Source organism: Humulus lupulus, chromosome 4 (genome assembly GCF_963169125.1).
Source record: "Humulus lupulus chromosome 4, drHumLupu1.1, whole genome shotgun sequence".
NCBI classification, from domain to species: domain Eukaryota; kingdom Viridiplantae; phylum Streptophyta; class Magnoliopsida; order Rosales; family Cannabaceae; genus Humulus; species Humulus lupulus.
Window position 1 is genome coordinate 75,837,816 of NC_084796.1, and position 25,504 is coordinate 75,863,319.

General features: G+C 36.6%; 2 protein-coding genes and 1 non-coding gene across 3 annotated transcripts; 1 reads left to right on the plus strand and 2 right to left on the minus strand.

The window, feature by feature from the left end:
- Positions 1–15,353: 15,353 nt before the first annotated feature.
- LOC133832302 (uncharacterized) lies at positions 15,354–15,818 on the minus strand. The gene has a single exon (XM_062262666.1). It carries the CDS (start codon positions 15,816–15,818, stop codon positions 15,354–15,356), a length of 465 nt encoding a protein of 154 aa, XP_062118650.1.
- A 2,589-nt stretch (positions 15,819–18,407) lies between these two features.
- Positions 18,408–20,060, minus strand: LOC133832304 (uncharacterized). Its single transcript, XM_062262667.1, has 2 exons — positions 19,760–20,060; positions 18,408–19,243 (listed from the first exon to the last, which is right to left on the minus strand). The coding sequence occupies exons 1-2, from the start codon at positions 20,058–20,060 to the stop codon at positions 18,408–18,410; spliced, it is 1,137 nt and encodes a 378-aa protein (XP_062118651.1).
- Positions 20,054–20,160, plus strand: LOC133833443 (small nucleolar RNA R71). Its single transcript, XR_009892822.1, has one exon. It is a non-coding gene; the product is annotated as a small nucleolar RNA R71 (small nucleolar RNA).
- Positions 20,161–25,504: the final 5,344 nt, after the last annotated feature.

Consider the following 25,504-nt stretch of genomic DNA (forward strand, 5'->3'; position numbering starts at 1 on the left):
TTTTGGCGAGTTGTGAGAGTTGAGAAAATGACTTTTTGAAATTTTATTGATCATTTGAGTTGGTCAAATCAGATTTATGGAATTTAAAACATGACATGTACTGGAGGGATAATTTCATGTTTAAAAGAGCCTTTGTTGTAATGTTATTTTCATGTTTCTTTTTGTTCATGTATTTAGGTGTTGCCTCTTGTAAAAAAAAAAAAGAGAAAAATAATAATAAAGAAAAAAGAAAAAAATAATAATAATAGAACAAGAGCAACATTTCGTTATTGTGTTTTCTTTTTATGTTATTGTCAAAACAAAAAATTGTTCCATATTAAAAAAAATGAATGAAAGAAACATCATATGTTTCTTAAAAAAAAAAGTGTTCTTTTCTATATTTATAATTTTCTTTTAGTTGGCTCTTTATTCTTCGAGTTTCTTGTGTAAATCCCAAAGGTTGTTTGTCATTTGAATTCTAATTATTTGATTTGTCTATCTTGTGATCAATATTTGTTCGAATTGTTTGTCCTAAAAAGTTTGTCTTCTCTCATTTGAGCGTCAATTGTTACAATCCCAACTCCAAGAGTGTCATCTCTCCCATTAAAAAATACTTTCAATGCCTGTGAGGAAATTGGAGTTGAGACCTTTATGCTTTTGAGATTTTTCGATACTATTTGTGTTCTGGCTTGTGGTAAGAAATGGATATACTTTGGTGCACACACACACAACTCTGGAATTACAACTGAGTAGTCTACATAACAATTTCTGATATATTGATGATATTTTAAAATTGCTTGGCTAGTTTTGATTGGTTTGACTTGATTATTCAGCTTGATAATTTTCTTCTCCGCTTGAATTGCTAGGGACTAGCAATAAGCTGGTTGGGGGTTGTGATTAGTGCATGAAAATGCACTTTTGCAAGTAAAAATGTCTAAATAAATTACATTTTAATTATATATTTTCATGAAACTATTAGAAAGTATTTATTTGATATGAAAATATGTGATTTTAATTAATTTGTTTTATTTTGTAGAAAAATGTGGCAAAATTACAAAGGAATTAAATGAGATGCTCAAAGAAAGGAAAGCCCATGAAGAACAGCCCAACCCATTGCATTAGAGCCTTGTCCACCACCTAGCAATTTCTACATTGTGAGCTTTGCAAATAGTTAGTGTGAATTGGTGATATTGCATATGGTCTTCACGTGTGATCAATGTTTAATTCACCATCAATCACATGATTGATTTGCACGAAATTCAAGCAGTACACCACATTTTCACATTAGACAATTGATAGAATTGAATTTGTAAAACCAATTTCCAAATCTCCTTTTATGTATATTAAAGGCAAATAAATTCTAATTAATTTGCTTTTCATTTCCCACCGAACAGTTTTAGCATGACAAAATGCTATATAAAGGGGACCTCTTGTATATATTTGGGTGTGTAATTTTTCATTAGCAAAAACTATAGTAAATTTTAGTCTCATTTTGTCTATTTCTTCTCATATTTTCTCTTTAGAATATTATGAGAATGACTAGCATTCTAGGCTAGTTTCCTAGGTAAGGTAAAGGATGATCCTATATGTGAGGTAAAATTTATTTATGTTATGATTCACCAAGTGCCTAAAGTTCATACATTTGAGTAATATAATTTCTTCTATTTTTCTCCATCTCTATATCAATATATTTAACTATTTAGTATTATATAGAAATAGTCATGCTTTTTCTATGTGAATATAATAGTACAAATATATCGATATTATAATTTTATGGTTAATCTTTTATTGCATTATTGCCAATGAGGTATATTGTCATTCTTAGATTTTTCATAAGATTATTTTCTATGATCTTAAGGTGAGAGTTTTTATTACTCAAATACATTTTATTAATATATGTTCTTCAAGTTTTATCTTCCAATTAAATTGTTGGGAAGTGAACAATTTAACTGCGTTTTATGTGTGAATCAAAACTCAAATAAATGAGCCAAACATATAGGTGATTCTTGAAACCTTATCACTTTTTGTTATTGAATTTTTCAACCAATTTTATTTTCAAAATTTTCTCAAAAACCACCAACGATTTCATTACTGTTTGTTCTTTAGTTCTACTAATCACCTTTTGATTAAGATATCTCTCTGTGGACACGACCTCCCATACTACACTACAACAACCGCTTTGTGAAGACAAGTTTGATTAATATATCTCTCTGTGCTATCGTATCATACTTGAGGATGTGAGATGGGTCTGACACTTATCTATGCAGCATCGAGATGTGGAACACATTGTGACTATCTGCTAGAGCTGGCGGTAGGGCTAATCTATATGCAACTGCTCAAACTTTGTCTAATATCTCAAAAGGACCTATAAACCTGGGACTAAGCTTGCCTTTCTTCCCAAACCGCTTCACACCTTTCATAGGAGATATCCTTAAGAAGACTTGATCTCCAACTTTGAATTCCACATCACGCCGCTTGGCATCCGCATAACTTTTCTGACGGCTCTGTGCAGCGAGCATGCGTTGTCTAATCAGCGCCACTGCATCTTGAGCTTCTCTAACAGCTTCAGGTCCAAGTAGTTGCCTTTCTCCTACCTCATCCCAATGTAACGGAGATCGACATCTCCTTCCATAAAGCAACTCATAAGGTGCCATCCCGATCATTGACTGGTAGCTATTGTTGTAGGAGAATTCTATCAACGGCAAATACTTACTCCATGATCCTCTGAAATCAAGTACACAAGCACGCAACATATCTTCTGAAGTTTATATGGTACGCTCAGACTGACCATCTATTTAAGAATGAAACACTGTACTAAGACCTAACTTGGTACCCGTAGCTTGTTGCAAGCTTCCCCAAAATCTCGATTTAAACACCGACCCTCTATCGGACACTATTGTCTTAGGGATTCCATGCAATCTTACTATTTCTTGGACATAAATGTCGGCAAATTGCTCTGCTGTATATGAAGTCTTGACAAGCAGGAAATGAGCTAACTTGGTTAATCTATCTATTACTACCCAAGCCGAGTCGTGTTGTTTATTTGTTCGTGGAAGTCCCGTCACAAAATCCATGGCTATATCGTCCCATTTCCATTCTGGAATGCTAAGTAGTTGTAATAAGCCTGCAGGCCACTGATGTTCTGCTTTCACTTGCTGGCATACCAAACATTTAGACACATGCTCTGCTATATCCTTCTTCATTCCTGGCCACCAATACATTGCCTTAAGATCATGAGTCATCTTGGTCGACCCTGGGTGAACTGAGTATGGGGTATTGTGTGCTTCTTCTAAAATCTTCATCTTAATCCCTTGATCATTCAGCACGCATACCCGATCCTTATATCTGAATAACCCCTGACTTGATATTGAGAAATTGGTGGCCTTCCCTTCTTTAACTGCATCCAAATGTGCTACTAACGTGTCATCATGCCCTTGCCCAATCCGTATTTCTTCTAACAGACTTGACTGGATGGACAAGTTAGCCAGTTTACCAACGACTACTTCTATTTCAGCATTGATCAACTCCTACTGTAGCGGCTTTTCTATTCCAGCTAATGATGCTAGACTTCCATAATTCTTTCTACTTAGCCCATTAGCAACTACCTTTGCCTTTCCCATGTGGTATAGAATTTCATAGTCATAATCCTTCACTAGCTCTAACCACCTACGCTGCCTCATGTTGAGCTCCTTTTGAGTGAAGAAATACTTTAAGCTTTTGTGGTCCGTATAAATCTCACATCGTTCTCCATAAATATAGTGGCGCCAGTTTTCAACGCAAAGACCACTGCTGCCAACTCCATATCATGTGTTGGATAGCATTGCTCGTATTCCTTTAGCTGCCTTGAGGCGTAGGCTATCACCTTGTCATTTTGCATCAGCACACAACCCAACCCTTGCTTCGACGCATCACAGTAGACTACAAACTTATTGTTGGGTGCCGGTACACAAAGTATTGGTGCTGAGCATAGCTTATCCTTTAGCAACTGGAAACTCTCTTCACACTTATCATTCCAGTTGAACCTCTGCTGCTTCCGAGTTGGGTTGGTGAGCCGAGTGGCTATCATAGAAAAGCCTTCGATGAACCTCCAATAATAGCCTGCTAGTCCCAGAAAACTTCTTACTTTAGACGCGTTCTTTGGTCTTGGCCAATCCTTCACAGCTTCCACTTTAAATGGGTCTATAGCAATTCCGTCCTTGGATACTATGTGGCCAAGAAATGCTACTTGTGAAAGCCAAAATTTGCACTTCTTGAACTTGGCGTAAGGCTGATGCTCCTTTAGTCGCAACAAGATTAACCTTAAATGTTTCTCATGCTCGATTTTATCCTTTGAGTACACTAAGATATTGTCAATGAATACCACGACGAATTGATCTAAGTAGTCCTTAAAGACCCTATTCATTAAGTCCATAAATGCGGCTGGAGCGTTGGTAAGACCGAAAGACATGACTAGAAACTCGTAATCCCCATAACGAGTTCTAAAAGCTGTCTTAGGAATGTCTTCTTCCCATACCGTGATCTGATGATACCTGGAGCGTAGATCAATCTTTGAGAACACGGTCACTCCTTGGAATTTATAAAACAAGTCATCAATCCGGGGTAGCGGATAATTGTTCTTAATCGTCACCTTATTCAACTCGGGGTAATCTATGCACATCCGCATACTCCCATCCTTCTTCTTCACAAATAGAGTCGGTGCTCCTCATGGCAAATGGCTTGGTCTAATGAAACCCAAGTCTAGGAGTTCTTGTAGCTGCGTCTTTAACTCCTTGAGTTCGGTAGATGCCATCCGATATGGTGCCTTGGAGATAGGCTCGGTGCCCGGTACTAATTCGATTGTGAAGTCAATTTCCCGAGTCGGCGACATGAAATACTTCTTGAAATTCCTTTACAATATGAATATCTCCAACTTTTAGTGGTGTTTCCTTGACCACATTTGTGACGCTAGCTAAGAATGCTTGACATCCTTTTTCTATCATCTTTTGAGCTTTAAGTGACGAAATAAGCGGTGTGCGTAGACCTTAAACCTTTTCCATAAAGCATAGTCTCTGACCATCAGGAGTCTCGAATATCACTTGCTTACTGTAATGACCCAACTACTCTAGACTTTGGACCATTAATAACTACTATACATAGACACTAATCTTTAATAAAACTCACAAGTGAAATAATCATAACTTCATTAAAACTTGTAAGAAAAATGTTAAACTACATAAAATTTAAAGTAGGATATGGGATCCCATTGTTTTTAAAATAAAAACATAACATAACTTTAAATAAATGGATTACAAAATAAAGTGCGGAAAATACATATAAAGCATAATTTTTAAAAGACTAAGAAGCGACTTCATCCTCGAATCGAACGCTCAATCCACTGATTCCATCCTGCCTCAACACACAACCCCCAAGCTGCCAAGAACCTTTCCACCGCCATAGCTAATTTCCTGCACATAGAAACATAAAGGAATGAGACTAATGCCCAACAAGAAAATTCTAACACATAAATCATATACATAAAATTCATATCGCAACATATACTAAAACATATCATAAACATATGTCACATATACTATAATGACCATTACTACTTGGGGCTCGTAAACTAAACAAGTCATATGCCCATTAGATTTGTGCTTGCTAGCTAAGCAAGTCATATGCCCATAAATTTATTGGGGCTTGTTAGTTATACAAGTCATATGCCCAAGTCTACAAACATACATAATATAGCATATAACATAACACATAATCATAAGATAACATATAACATAACATATACAATCCTATCCTATTTTCCTTACCAAATATACCGGGATATGAGAACAGGATTGGGACTTTGGAACACTCCTAAAAACCATCAAAGAAAGGTGAGTATACTAAAGAAAAAGGGATGAAAAGAATGGACGAACTATACCATCGAGAATATACTTACCAAAAATCTTACGTTCAAGATCTTAGATTTCCTAACCAAGAATAAAGAATAGAGTTAGAATTTTGAGTTGAAAACTATAAGAATAACACAGAATTGAACTAAAATAATGAATACCTTGAATGCTTCTATAACCGAACTACACCTCGAACCGAAAAATACTACGAACCTTACTTCTTGTGTGTTTATTAAGCTTAAAAAGATAAAGCTTATAACCCCAACCCAAGTGTTTATCACTCTTAAAATAACCTAGCAGCTTGCAGACTCTGAACTTTGCTTGATGAATGAATAAATGGCTGGGTACTAGGTCCTATTTATAGAGTTCAAGAATGAAAAGATCTTCATTTAACTTGAATAAAATAATGGCTTTTTAATTGAAAAATATTTGAATTATCGTTCAGCAGAGGCTGAAGACTCGGTCAGAAAGATGCTGGACTTATCAAGAGGTTTAAGATTAAAATGAGCTCGGTTTTAAAAACATTCAAAAATCCTTCAAATGAGCCGATATATCGCCTGGGCTAATATGACCGAGGCTCGTCGAGGTGGTCGTGCAAAGTTACGTGTTTTTCATATCCCCGTATGGCGATATATCGCCCCCTATAGCTGCGATATATCGGCATACGCTGAAATATTAAACACGAAATTACACTTTTTCAGCCTAATTTGAATTGAGTAAACAGCCTTGACTAAGTCCTCTAACGATTTCAAAGCTGCTGGCAGACCCTAGGATATTCAAATATAGATCTTAATAAACTTATTCCTCAAAAAATACTTAATTATCATTAAACATACACAAGACAAGTGTTACTATCTTATTAGGTCTATCTAAACCTTATAATATAATAAATATTACCATCAATATCAGTCATATTAATCAAACCTTAGGTTAAAATTAATATTCTTAAACTATAGGTTAAACTTAGAAAATCTACAAGTGTTACTACGAGTGTCCAATTAAATCCCGGTCTGAACCAAAATCCACAGTCATAAAAATACTACAACTATTACTATTGCTACTACTATCTAACTAGCTAATTAAAGTTCTTGGACTCTACACTTACGTTTGCAGTCGATGGTTGCGCCATGCCTTGCTAGCCAATCCATTCCAAGTATCACGTCGAAGTCTTTAATCTCCAGTTCTATCAGGTCTCCTTCTAATTCTATGTCCTCTATCTTGATCAGTATGCCTCGCACTATCCGTGATGATAGGACTACTTCGCCCGAAGGTAACTCGGTTACAAACCTACTTCTAAATTTTTCACAAGGTTTGTCTAATTTCTTTATCATTCCTAACGAGATATACGAATGAGTGGCTCCCAAATCAAATAATACATAACATATATTATGGAGGATAGAAACCTGACCTGTAACTACTTTATTGCTAACATCAGCTTCTCCTTGGATTAAGGCAAATACCCTGGCAGGAACCATCTTGTCTTCCTTTTTCCCCTCTGGCTTGAGTTGGGGACAGTCTCTCTTCCGGTGTCCTTCCTGACTACAGTTGTAGCATCCCTTGGTGTTTGCGCGGCACTCACCAGGATGTTTCTTTTGGCATTTAGCACATTACGGGTATTCTACATAACCCGGCCTATTACCTCCATTGTTTGTCTGTGCCTTTTTATTGTTATCGGATTGCTTATTGTTAGGATACCGTCTCTTCTAACCATTACTATTGTTGCTGGACTGATTTTTGTTGTTGTTGTTCCGACAATTCTGAGGCTGACTCTGATGTTTAGGCTCGGGCTTACTGGCCTCTTCTTTACTAATGTTCGCCTGAAGCCATTCTACTTCTATTGTCGTTTCTAGAACATCGGCATAAGTAGTATTTCCTGGGTTGGCTAGCTTAACCCCTAATTCAATCTTTGGCCGAAGTCCTCTAACGAACTTGGTCACCCTCAAAAAGTCAGTTGGAACCAACTCTGGTGCAAACTTAGCTAATCTGTCGAACTGTCGAGCATATTTTGCTACCGTCAAGTTGCCCTGCTTCAGACTAGCAAACTCCTCGACTCTTGAAGCGGTGACTGCCGAATTGTAGTACTTTTTGTGGAACAGCTCCACAAATCTGGTCCAAGTCATGGTGGCGACATTGTGAGTCTGCTGAACTAAATCCCACCATATTCTAGCATCTTTCTTGAGCAGAGACGAAACGCAAGATATGCGGTTCGCGTTACTAAGGTTCATGTGCATCAGGATTGGCTCCACATTACTGAGCCATTCTTCCGCCTCGAACGGGTCTTTTGTCCCTTCAATGTTCGGAGAGTGTTGCTTACGAAATCGCTCATAAACTGACTCCATGTGTTGAGCTGGGTATGGCGCATAGTTCGCCATTGGCCATCCCCAATATGGACCAACTTGTTGGGGTGCTGGGGCCATTTGTTGAGGCTGTGGTTGCGGCTGAGGCTGAGTCGGTTATCATTGTTGCTGCAGTAATTCCTCAACTTGTTGTCGTAGCCTGGCAATTTTTGCAATGTTGTGAACCGGTGGCGGCAGTGCATTTCGGTTGGCATTAGAATGCACTCCCCTTCTGCGAACTGGAGGGGCTTCATTGCTCTCAAGAGCAATGTTGGGGACATTGACATTGTTGCGAGCAGATCTTCTAACCGACATCTTCAGCAGAGTTCTAACAATCGAGAAAAACATGCTAGAACTTACCTTAATAGGCTCTAAAGCGAAAACTTAATCTAAGCAAACATAACTCGGACCTATTAATTATGATTCTTATGAAAAGAATTATATAATCCTTCTTTATAATTAGGGTGTGTTTCTAAACTTAGAAAAATAAGCCATCTTTATTATTTTCTAAGTGTGTTTCTAATTATCCTATATGACTTAATTCTCAGGCTCAAAACTCATCGTTGTTCCAAAGTTATCCATACTAAGGGAGGGCTGGGATCAGTAAAATCGTTCCCACTACTATGGCCCCCTAACTCTCAATATAGAACCCTGGTTCATTGATTTATATCCACCCTCACCGAACTTAGTCATTATTTATTAAATTTATTATTTATTATGATTGCAAAATAAAAATAAAACTCATACATGTCATCAAAATAACAATGATATTAATTTGGAAAAAACAGTTTTCACTAAGTTCAATCATAAAGGCAAAATAATAAATTAAAATAAATAACGAAACTAATTATTCTAAAAATCGGGATCTTCTATATCAGATCCTTCATCTAACATGTCATCATCTATCTCTTCATAATCATCATTTTCGTGAGCCTAAAAAATTCCTCGGGGAAGATTCGTAAAAACTCTATTCTTTTGTTCTTGTGTGAATTGGAATTCCATCTTAGAGGTAAATCTAATTATGAGAAAATAATATCTCATCGCCACTGGTATTTCATCTTCAACATCTATTGTCTCCCATATTTCTTCCAAAGCAGCAATTACAAAAGGAAAATCTTTAAAAAGCCTAATTACTAAAATATATTGTTCTGTAGCTCTCATCATTATTTGCTTAGTCGTTTGGAGATGAACTATTTGATTATGAAATAAAAGAAATCTTCGAGTGATTCTTTCCAATATTCCTATTGTATTTCTTGGTTCTCTAATCCTTTTTAAGGCCTTAATAGCTTGGATATCGTTATATGATAAAGCTCCATCCATATCTTTAACTGAAAACATAAGACTAAAACGTTAGCTAAAACCCAGAAACATAATAACTAAAACATAAATACTTACATTGGCGGTTGTATTCGGAGCTTGAGCGTGTGTATCAATGAGAATTTCATGTAAATGGATCGTTGCTCTGATACCAACTGTAATGACCCAACTATTTTTAAGACTTAGATCATTAAACCTACTAGACATAACTACTACTTTGAAGAGAACATACATGAGAAAAATTCATAACTTTATTGAAAACTTTAAAATGATATTTGTAATACATAAATGAGCTCGTTGTTTTAAAAATAAAACATAACTTTAAATAAAATTGTTTACAAAACTAAATGCGGAAAATACATAAAAGCGTAATTTAAAGAGACTAAAGAAAATAACGCCGTCCTCGAATCGACACGCAGCCCATCCACTCCATTCACCTCAACACACATGCTAAGCTTCCAAGAATCCTTCCACCTTTTTATCTATTTTCCTACATCAAACTAAAAGTAAAGGAGTGAGCCTAATGCCCAGCAAGGAAAACTACTAACAACATAAAACATATACATAAATTATATCATAACCACATATACTATAAACATATGTCATATAATACTACAATGGCCATTATACTACTTGGGGCTTATTAACTAGGCAAGTCATATGCCCAATAGATTTGTGGGGCTTGCTAGCCAAGCAAGTCATATGCCCATAAATTATTGGGGCTTGATAGCTAGACAAGTCATATGCCCAAGGTCTATAAACATACTACACATAATGTTAACATACAACATAAGATAACATAACATATAACATAATATATCATACAAACATACAAGATCTATCCTATTTCCTTACTAAAACCGGGATATTTGAGAACAAATGCGGGACTTGGAACACTCCTAAAACCAACAATAAGAATGGTGAGAATTTCTAAAGAGTAGAGAATAAATGTGGGAACTAAACCTTCAAGAAGAAACTTACCAAGAAAGATCCTTAAGTTTCAAAAACCTAGTCAAAAACCAATATCAAATGTTAGGATCTGAATAAAAGGAACTAAAGAAAAACTAAAGTAGTTTAAAGAACTGGACTTAGAGAATAGAAATACCTTAGTTAACCTTATGGATTGGTCTAACATCAATACCGAAATACAAAAATCCTCACTTCCCAAGTATTTTATAAAGCTTAAGAATGGTAAAGCTTTTTCCCAACCCAAGTGTTTATCACTCTATGGAATCACTAGCACCTTGGAGTCTCTGATCACAGCTTTAAGAGTGAGGGGAAGGGTTGGGTAATAGGTCTTATTTATAGAGGTAAGGAGTGAAACTGACCCCATTTTGATTTGAATAAAAATAATGAATATAATTGAAAAATATTTGAATATTCGTCAACAAGAGGCTGAAGACTCGGTCAAAATGTTTAAAGGTAGGTCTAAGTAGTTAAGGGTTAATTTTAAAATAAAAAATATATATTACTAAGGGTGATATATCGCCCCTATGTGGCGATATACTGGCTCTGCCCTAATCCTGAGCCTCCGTTCATACGTTCATGCATCGTCAACATGTTTTCTGTATCCTTCGTCAGGCGATATATCGTCTCCTAGCTGTGATATATCGGCATACGTGAATATTTTAAACACGTAATTGCACTTTTTCCGCATAATTTGAATGGGATAACTACTTTGACTGAGTCAAACTACGACCCTAACTGTTTCTGGTGAATACTAAAGCTTATAGTTCCTTATTTTATCATTAAAATACTTAATTCCTTAATAATCATGCTTATGACAAGTGTCGTATTCCTATTGGCTCTATCTAAACCTTAGGTTATAATAAATAATATAGCAAGGACCAGCAATATTAATCAAACCTTATGTTATAATTAATATTCTTAAACTATAGGTTAAACTTATAAAATCCATAACTGTTGCTAGGATTTTCCAACTAAGTCCCAGTTTGAACCAAAATCCACGAAATCTAAAATACTACAACTACTACTAACTAGCTAACTAAGTAAACATTCTGGGACTCTACACACTGCTTCTGTGAAGAGGCTGGTCGCAGCTTCGAATTGCTCAAGCCGCGACCCTTAAGGAATTCTTCAATTTTTGCAATTTTAAACCCGAAAATTCACCAATGTCTTTTAATCATTCCGGAATCCATCCTTTATTGAAAAGAACACCGAAACTTGGGTTTTTCTTCACTTTCTGAACCAATTTCCTTCAAGGATTCAAATCTTCCTTTTTATTCGCTAAAACTTAAAAACAAACAAACAAAAGAGTAACACTGCACTAAATGAAATAAAAACAACATAAAAGACTACCTAAGACACCACCTAACTGTGACATAAACTAGACTCAACAAATTCCTCAAAACTTAACCTTTACTCGCCCTCGAGTAAAGATTGACACTAAATTTAAAACATAACACACCAACATACAGTTAAGCCTCCATATTATTCACATCACATTGTCATCATTCATAAAATATCAACTGCATTTTACAACCAGAATTTCAATCCAATCACTCCAACAATTAACATGAATGCCTCAATTGGAAATTAGAATATGATTTGCAAATTACAAAATGAACAATTAGAACGCATCATACATGCCTCACTCATACCAAAAATCCACTAACCAATATTCAATATGCTTGCACACTTGCCTTTCTCCACTAATGTCAACAACACATGTTTTGGAATCAACAGGACTTTTAAGGTTCATAACATTTTGGCTTAGGTAACGGTAGTTGAAAATACATTTAAGCTTCATTATACCATAAGCACATCAAAAACCAATCAAACCAACCATCTTGCATTTAATAACCATCCCCCAATTCACCAACTTTCCAACAATTGAGAACTCACAAAACAATGCTCCAACATCGCTTTATTTTATTATTTATCACCTTTTTTTTCATTTTTGAATGAAATACAGAAATTAGTGATGTTTCAAGAACTTTTAAATTTTTCTCAATCATTAAAATACATCATTTATCCACATATCAACAATCTCACCCAATTACAATTCTTTCCCCAAAACTTATTTCTAAGCTTATGGCATAATTCAAAGGACAAGGGAAAATAATAATGGGTACATTTTTGGCTTAATAATGTGGTTAAACAATCAATCAAACAAGTTAAGGCACAAAGGGAAAACTAAGGATAAAATAATATCAGTAGGCTTGAAAGGCTTAAACGTTCCAACAAAATTGCCTATATCATTTCCAACACACATGTCATCAAGGATTTCGTCTCAAAAGACAAGAAATGCAAGTTCTATCCTATTTTACAATCTATTCCTCATACCCAAGTAAAATATGTATAACATACGCTAATTACTCACATTTACCCAACATATTAAAATTTCCAAGAAGCATTAAAATTAATCTAAAGAGTGATCAAACCAAGCACACGGTTATTCACACAATCTCTATTTCATAAGTGATGACAAAGGACATTATTAAAGAAATTTCATCGGCTTAACTTTTCAACACTAAAGACAAAACTAAAATAAAAACATTAAACTAAAAGGAAAACAAAAACGAAGCAAAAGCAATAAGCCTCTCCCCCAAACTATAATTTCACATTGTCCCTAATGTGACTTGAAAACCAAGGAGAGAAAACTTACCTCAAGAGACACGCCACATCAGTATGGCAGTGGCGGAGGTGGTGGGTTGTAAGGCATGTATGGTGGTGGATACATAAAGGTATTTTGATCGGCCTCACTCATCAACCACTGTTTGACTAGAGCATTTAGGGCATCCACATGTTGAGTTTCATACTCACTGCATTGCTCCATATATTGATTGAAATGTTTATTTTGAGCATGATGTGATTGGATCATATACTGATTTTGTTGAATGATGTAATCTAGTCGATTATTCGTGCCCTGAGTATGGTAATCAATTGGACCCCCAATAGCCAAAAAGGACGCACTACCACTGGGTCCTGCATCATCAGTTGCATTTGTACCAACAGGATCGATCTCCTCATCTTCTCCTCCTCGTGGACTTTTGGGGGCTTGGCCAGGTTGTGGAGGCTAAAGAGAGGCCGGAGGAAAACCATGAACCATAGACAGAGTGATAGGTTTCATGGGCTTCCATATTATGTCTCCATCAAACACTGGCACTTCATAAGTCTCACACAACTGAGTTATAAACGTGCCATGCGCCAAGCCACCAATGGTATTGAATTTACTGATGTTACGAATGCCATTCCTGATTATTTGTCCCCACATCTACTATTTTGCCCATCATGATAGCATAAACCAAGATGCATCGGTCCCAATCAATAGAAGATACATGATGCTGGGCAACAGACGAGCACTCACAAAATAAGCCGAAGCACGGGCGATGCGATTCAACTGTCAGGGAAACAAATGCTTTGGCTCACCACCATGATAATGAAATCAAGCCCCTGACATGCTCAATGTTTCTGCCACCTTAACATAATTGACCTTGCTAAAATGATCTAACTGCCAGTGTTCATCTTTAGTGGCTGGAATAGTAGGAAGATGAAACAAAGTATTAAACGAGGTAATGTTGGATGGCACTTCCTTGCCTCGAACAAAAACTTTTTTCTCATCATCTTGACTAGGGAAATTTGCATAAAACTCATACAGTTAAGAGTAATTAGCATTATCCACTTGCATTTGCTTACAAACTATGCCCCAATTTCTACGAGTAATTTCAGCTCTGATTAACTCATAGAGGGATTCATTTGGGTATGGTTCCAATTGATACTCCATCCCCCTTTTCGGAACAACAGATTTCCAATTGATTTTTTAAAACAACTCCGCAACCTCCTTTGTTTTGAATTTTGCTGTGTTAAAACCAGTGGGTGGTGGTGGTGTTTGTTGGGCTCGAGATGAGGATGTTTTCTTTGAAGAAGCACCCCTTGGAGGATTTCTTTTAGGACCCATCGCACAAGTACAAAAACGATAACTATCTCCAAATTTTCTGAGAGAAATTGGGCAGAACTACCCCTTGTTTTCTCACTTCCCCCAAAATCAAAAAAACAAGAACAGAGTCGATAACCACATTAACAATTCGCTTTGTGCACAAATCCATCAAAGGGCTCCACAACAATTTATCCAAGAACTACCAACTTAGTATTGAAAATTCAAAGAAAATGGATAAATTGTACTTACTTGAGTGAGAAACCCCTGTTTGTGAACTCGTCTCCTTCCTTTGATAACAATATTTTCATAAATCCATGGTATTTGATAGGAATTTTCTGAAATAGGGCTTTATGAAGAAGAAATTTTTTGTTTTAGGTCAATTGAAGGAGATAAGAGATGAGAAATGGTTGGGGAATGGTGTTTTAATGAGAAAACAAATGGGTTATGGAGGATGAGAATGGGGAAGTCGGAGGTATGGGGATGATGAAAAATAGAAATGTGGGGAAAATTGAAAAAAATAGGGTTTTTCTATTTTTTATAGAATCTGTCGCGACCCAGTGCAATGACGCACCCACTCTAGTGTCGCGACCCGCCTCCTTTTTCTGAGAATTTTAGCTTCAAGGTTCGCGGCCCTTCCTAGCCAGTGCCATGGCCCGCCTACTCCCTTGATAGAATCCCTGTGCCTCTGTAAGGGGCCTTTCCGCGGCCCAATAAGGCTGTGCCGCGATCCTTAAGAAATTTTTTTTTTCATTTTTTTCACACTTTCCACGATTCCATATGTACAATAATAAACCAAATATTCATAATTTACAAGTGCAAAAATTAAACTTAAAATTTTGTTCCAACTAGACCAAAAAGTAAAGAAAGCAATAAAAATATATGGGATGCCTCCCATGAGCATTGTCGTTAACGTCATTTAGTCGGACGCTAAACTCCTCTTCAAAAGGGCTTCAAGAGGCTTATTGACTTTGTTTGATCAAATGCACTGCCCAAGTATGGCTTCAACCTTTGCCCGTTCACCATAAAAGGATCTCCATTATTTCCTTGCACTTCCCCTGAGCCATATGGAAACACTCTCACAACAGTAAAAGGACATGACCACCTTGACTTCAATTTTCCAAGAAATAATCTCAACCTTGAATTAAAAAGAAGTACCTGCTGCCCAGGTTGAAACTCTTTTCTAACTAGGTTCTTGTCATGCCAAGCTTGTGTGTGCTCCTTATAGATTTTTGCATTTTCGTATCCCTCATTAAGAAATTCATCAAGCTCATTCAGTTGCAAAATTCCATTCTCACTAGCAGCATTCCAATCAAAGTTTAACTTTTTCATTGCCCAGTATGCCCTGTGCTCTAACTCAACTAGAAGATGACAAGCTTTTCCAAAAACTAAATGATATGGAGACATACCTGTTGGTGTTTTAAATGCAGTTCTGTAAGCCCATAGTGCATCATCCAACTTCTTTGATCAATTTTTCCGTGAACTATCCACAGTCTTCTCAAGGACACTTTTCACCTCCCTGTTTGAAATTTCATCTTGGCCATTTGATTGGGGATGATATGGAAATGCAATGTGGTGGTATACATCATAGTGAGCTAGAAGTGCATCAAGTTGTTTGTTGACAAAATGACTCCATTCATCGCTAATGAGAGCTTGAGGTGTACCAAAATAAGTGAAAATATGTTTATGTAGAAAGTTCAACACAGTTTTACCGTCATTGGTCTTCGTAGCAGTAGCTTCCACCCATTTTGACACATAATCAACTGCTAACAGGATATACTCATTATTGTAAGATGGTGGAAATGGACCCATGAAGTCAATGCCCCAAACATAAAAAAGCTCAACTTCCAAAATCACATTGAGGGGCATCTCATTTCGCCTTGAGATATTACCAGTGCGCTGACACTAATCACAAGCCTTCACAAACGAATTAGCATCTTTAAATAAGGTTGGCCAATAGAAACCACTCTACAATACCTTAGTTGTTATTCTTGTGGCTCCAAAATGCCCACCATATTGTAAATTGTGGCAATGGGCAAGAATATAATGCATCTCATCCTCAGGTACACAACGGGGAATGACTTGGTCAACACAATGCCTATAGAGAATAGACTCTTCCCAATAGTAATGCTTCACCTCATAGTAAAATTTCTTCAACTGTTTCCTCGTTAGTTCAGGAGGTACAATCTTTGCAACAAGAAAATTCACAAAATCAACAAACCAAGGCACAACAAAATTTTCACTCACCCCAAATAACTGTTCATCTGGAAAGAAATCATTAATCTGCACAGCTTTCTCATTCTGACTCTCTTCTACTTCAATTCTTGACAAGTGATCATCTACCAGGTTTTCAGTACCCTTTTTGTCACGAATCTCCATATCAAACTCTTGTAGCAATAGAACCCATCTGATGAAGCGAGGCTTTGCATCCTTCTTTGTAATCAAATACTTGATAGTAGAGTGATTAGTGTACACAATCACCTTGTTACCAATTAGATACGATATGAACTTATCAAAAGCAAATACTATGGCTAGCAACTCTTTTTCTGTTGTGGCATAATTCAACTGAGCATCGTTAAGAGTTCTATTAGCATAGTAAATAGACCGAAATACCTTGTCAAAACACTGCCCCAAAATCGTGCCAACCGCATAATCACTAGCATCACACATTAATTCGAACAATAAATCCCAATTTGGAGCCACCACAATAGGTCTAGATGTCAGCTTCTCCTTCAGCACTTTAAAAGCATGCAAGCACTCTTCGTTAAAATCAAAGGCAATACAATTCATCAACAAAGTAGAAAGAGGCTTTGAAATCTTCGAAAAGTCCTTAATGAATCTTCGATAAAACCCAGCATGTCCTAGAAAACTTCTAATTCCCTTGACTGACATGGGCGGTGGAAGATTTTCATTGTAGAGATTTTTTCTCGATCCACTTCAATACCTTTACAAGATACTTTGTGCCCAAGTACTATGCCTTCTTTTACCATAAAATGGCATTTTTCCCAATTTAACACAAGATTTTCTTTTTCACAACGGTTCAATACATTCTCCAAGTTACCCATACACATATCAAACGAAGAGCCAAAAACAAAAAAATCATCCATGAAAATCTCAATGCTCCTTTCCACCATATCCAAAAAGATAGCCATCATGCACCGTTGAAATGTTGCTGGTGCATTACATAGTCCGAATGACATTCTCCTGAAAGCAAATGTGCCATAGGGACATGTAAATGTTGTTTTCTCTTGGTCCTCTAGTGCAATGGCAATTTGATGATACCCTGAGTAACCATCTAAAAAGGAATAATACTCATTACCAGCTAACCTATCCAACATTTGATCAATAAAGGGAAGTGGGAAGTGATTTTTTCATGTTGCCTTATTTAACTTTCGATAGTCAATACAAATGCACCATTCGTTCACTGTTCGAGTTGGAATTAGCTCGTTATTTTCATTTTTTACTACTGTAATTCCACCCTTCTTTGGAACCACATGTACTCGACTCACCCAAGATCAGAAATTGGGTAGATCACCTCGACGTCCAACCATTTAAGGATCTGCTCAAGTAAAACCTCCTTCATAGCTGGATTGAGTCTTCTCTAAGCCTCTATAGATGGCTTGCTATCTTCCTCCAATAAAATTTTATGCATTACTGTTGAAGGACTTATTCCTCTAATATCTGTCAATGTCCACCCAATGGCCAATTTATGAACTCGTAAAACCCTCAACAATTTCTCCAATTCAGTTTTTGAGAGGTCAACTAAAACAATTACAGGTAAAGTATCCTTCTCACCCAAGTATTCATAACACAAATGATCTGGAAGAGCCTTTAATTCCAATTGTGGTAGCTGCTGAATAGATGTCAATGGTCATTCGGGTCCCTCCGCCAACTCTTCAAACTTCTTCATGTACAGTTGGTAAGAGTTAATCCAATTTACATATTCTCTCATCTCGACATCATCATCATCTTCCTCACCACCTATCAACACCACCTCTAAGGCATCACGACTACCCTTCTTTTCGAGACTGCTTTATCTATCACGTCCACACTATAGCATTTGTCACTAGCCCTCGGATATGTCATTGCCTTGAAGACGTTGAATAACACCTCATCTCCTTGAAGTCGAAGCTTCAATTCACCCTTCTGAACATCAATGAGAGCTTGGCATGTGGCTAGGAATGGTCTTCCAAGAATTATAGGCACGTGTGCATCCTCCTCCATATTAAGAACAATAAAATCAGCAGGAAAAATAAACTTATCCACCTTCACAAGAACATCTTCAATGATACCACATGGATGCTTCACCGATCGATCTGCCAACTGTAGAGTAACTGTTGTTGGTCTTGCTTCACCCAAACTAAGTCTTCTTAACACAGATAAGGGCATTAAATTAATACTCGCCCCCAAATCATACAAGGTATGCTTACACTCAAATTTTCCAATTGTGCAAGGTATAGTAAAGCTCCCTGGATCTCTCAAATTTTGGGGCAGCTTCCTTTGCAATATTTCACTACATTCTTCAGTGAGCGCCACAATTTCATAGTCTTCCATCTTTCTTTTCTTAGACAGAATCTCTTTCATGAACTTTACATAACTGGGCATCTGCTCCAAAGCCTCAGGAAAAGGAATATTGATGTGAAGCTTTTTGAACACCTCTAAAAACTTAGAAAATTGTTTATCAAGAGTAGTTTTTCTAAGCCTCTGAGGATATGGAACTCGGGCTGGCTGGTCAACAACAACTAGAGGAATTTTCTCTGTGCTCTTGTGATCTTCAGTAACCCCTTGCTCAACTATATTAGACTTCTCATCCAAATCTTCATTCTGAACCACTGATTATTGTACACTGGACTGCTCAACTTGTTTACCACTCCTTAGAGTAATTGCATGACATTGCTCCTTCGGATTAACTTCAGTGTTGCTAGGCAAGTTTCCCTAAGGTCTATTATTCAGCATATTGGTCAACTGTCCCACTTGTGTTTCAAGATTTCTGATAGAGGATCTGGTCTCAGTCATGAACTGAGTTTGAGTGTTGGTAAGAGTCAATAACGCAGCTTGTAATTCATTAGGCATGTCTGTTGGAGCTTGTGACCTAGGCTGTTGTGATGAAGAGGCTTGATTCATTGGTTGTTGTTGAGGCATATTTTGCTGATACTGACCCTGAAACTGAGGTTGCTGGCCCTGATTGTTTTTCCAAGAAAAATTGGGGTGATTTCTCCACCTAACATTGTAAGTGTTGGAGAATGGATTGTTGAATGGCCTCTAAAAATTTCGCACAGCTTGAACCTGAGCTTAATTCACAGGAATGTTATTATTACTAGCAGGGCACTAATAAAAAGAGGGAGAACCACCACAAATTTCACACCTAGCCGCCATCTTAATTGCATTATCAGACACAGTATTTTGCTGCAATTGTTTTGTCAATGAGGCTACTTGTGCTGTAAGAGCAGTGATTGTGTCAAGTTCATGTACCCCAGCTACCTTTCTAACCCCAAATGACCTCTCATCAGACCAGTGATGATTGTTTGTGGCCATGTCCTCTAGCAATTCATAAGCTTCATTGGCACTCTGCAGCATCAATAATTGTTCTCGTTGTACAACATAGCCCGTTGTAAAAATTGTGGACCAACATCCACTTTTGTATACCATGATGGGGACATTTTCTCAATAGCTCCTTGAACCTTTCCCAAAAGTCATACAAAGATTCACCATCCAGCTGATAAAAATTATTAATCTCCCCTCTCAATTTAGCAGCTTTTGATGGAGGAAAGAACTTGGCAAGGAATTTCTGAGATAAATCCTCCCAAGTATTTATCGAATTGGATTGAAGGGAGTTCAACCAAATCTTAGCTCTTTCCCACAGTGAAAATAGGAATAGCCTCAACCTAATTGCATCGTCGCTCACACCATTATATTTAATGGTATCACACAACTCCATGAAATTCATCAAATGCATATGTGGGTCTTCAGAAGGCAAACCACCAACTTGGACAGTGGACTGCACTATTTGCAGGATCGCTGGCTTAATCTCAAAACTATTGGCCTCAATAGCTGGCGGTCTTATATAGTTTTGTACTCCCGTAACAGTGTGCAGTACATAGTCTCTCAACCTCCTTGCAGTAGGATTTTGAGCCTGCCTTAAACAACCTCGGGAACCTCATTATTCTTATCATTATATGCCATCTCCATAGTCTGACAAGCCAACCTCTTGTTTCTTCTGTTTTGTTTGCAAACCTTCTCAATTTCAGGATTAATAGGAGCAAGACTATCTGCTTCTCTTCTGCTACGCACATAACCAAACTACCTGAATTTGACAAAGAAACACAACTAAAATAGGTTAGAAACAATACAAAGAACAACCAAATTAGAAATAAAATTAATTAGACTAATATTGATAGTTTTCAGTCCCCGGCAACAGCGCCAAAATCTTGTTGTGAAATTTATTGCTACGCAAGTGCACATATCACAAATTAGTAATAATCTTGGTAAAACCAAGTATCATCCTCAAGGACTGAATCACCAATTACCAATTAATTAATCTTTTTGTTTCTATTTGGTCAATTAAACTTTGATTCTTGTAACAAGGCAGAAGAAAATATAAATTGCAAAAAAAATAATTAAGAACTCAATAAAAACAATATGTAAGAGAAAAACTTTGAATTTAATTAATGAGAGAGTAATTAGGGCATTTAATCTCTTTAACTATCCTCCCTATTAATCCCTAATACAAGTTACCAATTTATTCTTCTTTCTTCCTATTTCAATTAATGAGTTGACAAAAGCAGCTTATAATCATGTTATGAATTATAAACTCAACCTAAGTGAAAATTTCCTATATTTCTATGGTAAATTTAATCACAAAGACAACATTAATCAAAACAACTCAAAAGAGCGTTACACAATCAATCTAGATACTCTCGTTCCAAATTAAATTGCATCCTAAACAACCAAAGCGAATTCAAATCACACTTCTCAGATTTTGATTCAAAACAATAGACGTAATGACTATAGATGGCCAATCAATAATCAATCAACAAGCATAGATTGCAAGGAATTGAAAAGAAGATGAAGAAGAAATGATAAATTGTATTAGTTCATAATATGGATTCAAGTGATTCAATTATCAGCCCTAAACATAAAATTAGTTCATAACTTTCATTCTAAACACAGAAATTCAAGTACATAAAAAATAGATGAATGACAAACAATTGCGGAAGTCTCCAAAGGTGTTCTTCAAAAAATTTTGCCACCCAAAAACTATCTCCTATTTCTTTTCGAAACTAGGTTTATAACCAAAATTTTTTTTCTTTCTGAAGGACTTGGGTCGTGGCCCAGCTATTCAAGCGCCACGGCCCGTGTTCCAAAAACTGCATTTTTTCATTGAGGCGAGTCGCGACGCAACTGTCCACCTGTCGCGGCCCGTTTCTTTGTTTCTTGGAGATTTTCTCTTCCAAGCCGTGGCCCTCCTAAACCATGCTGCGGCCCGTGTCCTGACTCTGAAGTACTGCTTCTGTGAAGAGGCTAGTCGCAGCTCCAAATAGCTCAAGCCACGGACCTTAAGGAATTCTTCAATTTTTGCAATTTTAAACCCAAAAATTCACCAATGCCTTCAAATCATGCCGGAATCCATTCTTTATTGAAAACAACACTGAAACTTGGGTTTTAATTCTCGTTTTGAACCAATTTCCTCCAAGTATTCAAATCTTCCTTTTTATTCGCTAAAACTGAAAAACAAACAAACAAAGGCGTAAAACTGCACTAAATGAAATAAAAACAACATAAAAGACTACCTAAAACACCACCTAACCATGACATAAACTAGACTCAACAACACTCCTTTTTTTATGGACCAAGAGGAAGGCTTCTTGGCCAAATGGTGAGCTCGATTGGCAAAGGGGGAAGCGAGTGAGGTGACCGCAGTTGAGGATGGAGGTGAAGTGGAGAAGGGTTAGGATGTCGAGTCTACCCCTACACTGAAGGAGTAATTAATTTTATGTCCTTATTACAAGGGTTGTATCCCTTTTTTTTTTTTTTTTTGACATGTACATATTAAAATTCTGTTGGGCTTAGACAATTTATAGCTCAAACTGGTAGGCTATTTCATTATCTTTTATTTGTTTAATTATTTTCCAAACTTTCCAACATGTTATGCACCATGTTTACTTGTCAAAGCATTTTGCGCATTTATTATGTGGCTTTTGACTTGTTTATTCATATAAATAGATTTTAAGCTTATCTCAAATTTCCATATAATCATACATGGTTTTTTTTTTTTTCTCTTGGTTCGATCTCATTTTTAATCAAGGTTGCTTTCCACTTGCACCATGTATCTTCTCTTTTACAAAATACTTGATGGTCTGTAGAGATATTTTCCTAGTTGTATCTTGTTTAGTAATGATTCTTATCCTTATCTACGATGATGGTTTCGTGGTTGAAATCGTATGTTGTAAAAAAAAATGGACTAGGCTCGTGTATAATTGAGTTCGTGCTTGGTTTATTATCCTTGCACTAGTTATTTTTATTTTATGGTATAAAACTTATGCCCCCTTAAAATCCTATGTTTGTAAAATCTTATGTTATTGAATACTCGAGAGCAAGCAAAAAGTGAAAATAATGAAAATGAATAATATTTTATTAATAAAAGGCCTTGTTAAAACCTTCAAGATCAAACCCTGTCGAAAAACCTCAAGAAGGAAAAAGAGTGCATGTGGGAAAGTACAAGCTTAATTACAACAAAATAAACATCATTTCATGATTTATTGATAATATGGTCGTAGATATTCAACATTCCAAGCTCGTGGGATCAATTCTCCATTTAGTCGAGCTAGTTTATAGTCTTCTGGTCGAATGATGGATTTAATTTGGTAAGGTCCTTTTCAATTAGGTTGAGCACGCTTGCTAATGTATCTCTTGTGGCCAAAAATACTCTTCTGCGTACCAAGTCTCTCAATCCAAAGCTTTTGTCTCAAACCCTCTTGTTAAAGTATCTTGTGGCGTGTTGTTGATACGCGACATTCTTAATTTTGTCTCACCTTTCCTCAATAAGATCTAATGATTCCTAGAGCTGGGATTGGTTTGAATCTTGTGTATACTCCTCGCGTCTTAGTGTTGGAACCTCGACCTCTATTGGCAACATGTCCTCACAACCATAAGCTAACGAGAAGGGCATGTGTCCAGTCAAATTTTGAGCTATCGTTTGATAAGCCCATAGCACGTGTGGTGATTATTCTGGCCATCATCCATTTTCCTTATCAAGATGTTTCTTTATCAAACTCTTCGGAGTCTTGTTTACTACTTTGACCTGACCATTTGCCTGCAGATGAGCTACTGAGGAGAATTTTTTTACTATCCCCTTCCTTTCATAGAACTGAGTTAACAGTTCGTTGTCAAATTAGGTTCCATTATCCGAAACTATCTTCCTTGGTACCCCATATTGACATATTATGTTTCTTACCACGAAACCAAGGAATTTTTGTTTAAATGATAGTGGCTAGAGGTTCAACCTCAGTCCATTTGGTAAATTAGTCCACTACCACAATTGTGTACTTAACTCCACCTTTTCCCATTGGTAATGATCGTCTGAGGTATATCCCCCACACTGGGAATGGCCATGGGGAGTTGATTATAGTGAGCTCGGTTGGTGGAGCTTAGGGTATCATTGTGAACCGTTGACACTTGTCTCATTGTTTTACATACTAGAATGTGTCCGCTTTTAGTGTAGGCCAAAAATACCCTTGCCTTATTACTTTTTTAGAGAGGCTATGCCCCCAAAGTGATCTCTGCAGATCCCTTCATGAATTTCTTCAAGGATTATTTTTGCTTCAAGCGGAGTTACACATCGCAATATAGGCATCGAATATCCCCTTCGATGTAGCTTTCCTTCCAAGATAGTATATCCTGGTATTTGATACATCAGCTTTCGAGCTTTATTCCTGTCATCTGGGAGATTGTTGGTTTGGAGATAGTCAATTATAGGTATCATCCATGTTCGATGTGCGTCAATCATGTCAACCACATTTTTTTCCAACTAAAAATAAGAACGGTTAAGCAAATGTATAATTCAGAAAGAAACGAAGAACTGAAATTTTTTACGTGGTTCGATAGTTAAATGTATTGTAATGACCCACTAATCTAGACTATTTGGACCATTAACGAAACTATACATAAAACTTACATTTTTTGCGGAAATACCATAATTTTATTGAGTAACTTGTAAAATAAGAGTTACTTACAAATAAATAGAATACTAAGAAGGATATGGGATCCCATTGTCTTTAAAAACAAAACATGATTTAAAATAAAAGACATTTCATAAATAATGCGGAAAATACATGTAAAAACCATAAAAAGGTAAAATGAGACTACATCCTCGAATCGAATAACGCTCGGCCCCTTGACTCCATTCACCATCGATACACATCCTCTAAGCGTCACGAATCTTACCACCTCTAAAGCTATTTTCCTGCACATAAAACAAAAAGGAATGAGCCTAATGCCCAGCAAGGAAAATCTAACACATAGTCATAAACATACACTTCATAATAAACGTAAAGACATATCATAAAACTTAATACATACACTTATTATAATGGCCATTATTACTTGGGGTCCCATAGACTAAACAAGCTTATCCCCATGAGATTAGTGGGGTCCTACTAGCTAAGTAGGCATATGCCCATAATCTTTTTGGGGTCTTGTTAGTCAAATAGGGCATAAGCCCAAGCCTACAAACATACACATTCATAACATATTCATAACATATCATATTTCATAACATAACACATAAGATAACATAAGCAATGAACATATAGATTCTATCCTATTTTCCTTACCAAAGTTACCGGGATATGATGGACTGAGTTGGGACTTTTGGAACACTCCTAAAACCATATGAGAAAGAGTGAGTCTAAAGAAGGAAAAGAGATGAAAAGGAATGGGAAGACTAAACCATTGAAAAATATGCTTACCACAACTTATGTGCTTAAGAACTTGGATTCCCTAACCAAAATAAGAATGAGGTTAGGAAACTGAGTAGAAGACTAAGAGAAGGGAAACATAACATAAATCAAATGAACTAGAGTTTTGGGTTTACC

Excerpts from the sequence above, each read along its gene's own strand:
- LOC133832302 (XM_062262666.1), bottom strand. The coding sequence starts at position 15,818 with ATGTCTCCATATCATTTAGTTTTTGGAAAAGCTTGTCATCTTCTAGTT.
- LOC133832304 (XM_062262667.1), bottom strand. The coding sequence starts at position 20,060 with ATGGTATACAAAAGTGGATGTTGGTCCACAATTTTTACAACGGGCTAT. Across the intron at positions 19,244-19,759 it reads TAGGTGTGAAATTTGTGGTG|TGGTTCAGAATGAAGATTTG; the intron begins GTTCTCCCTCTT and ends TACAATAATCAG.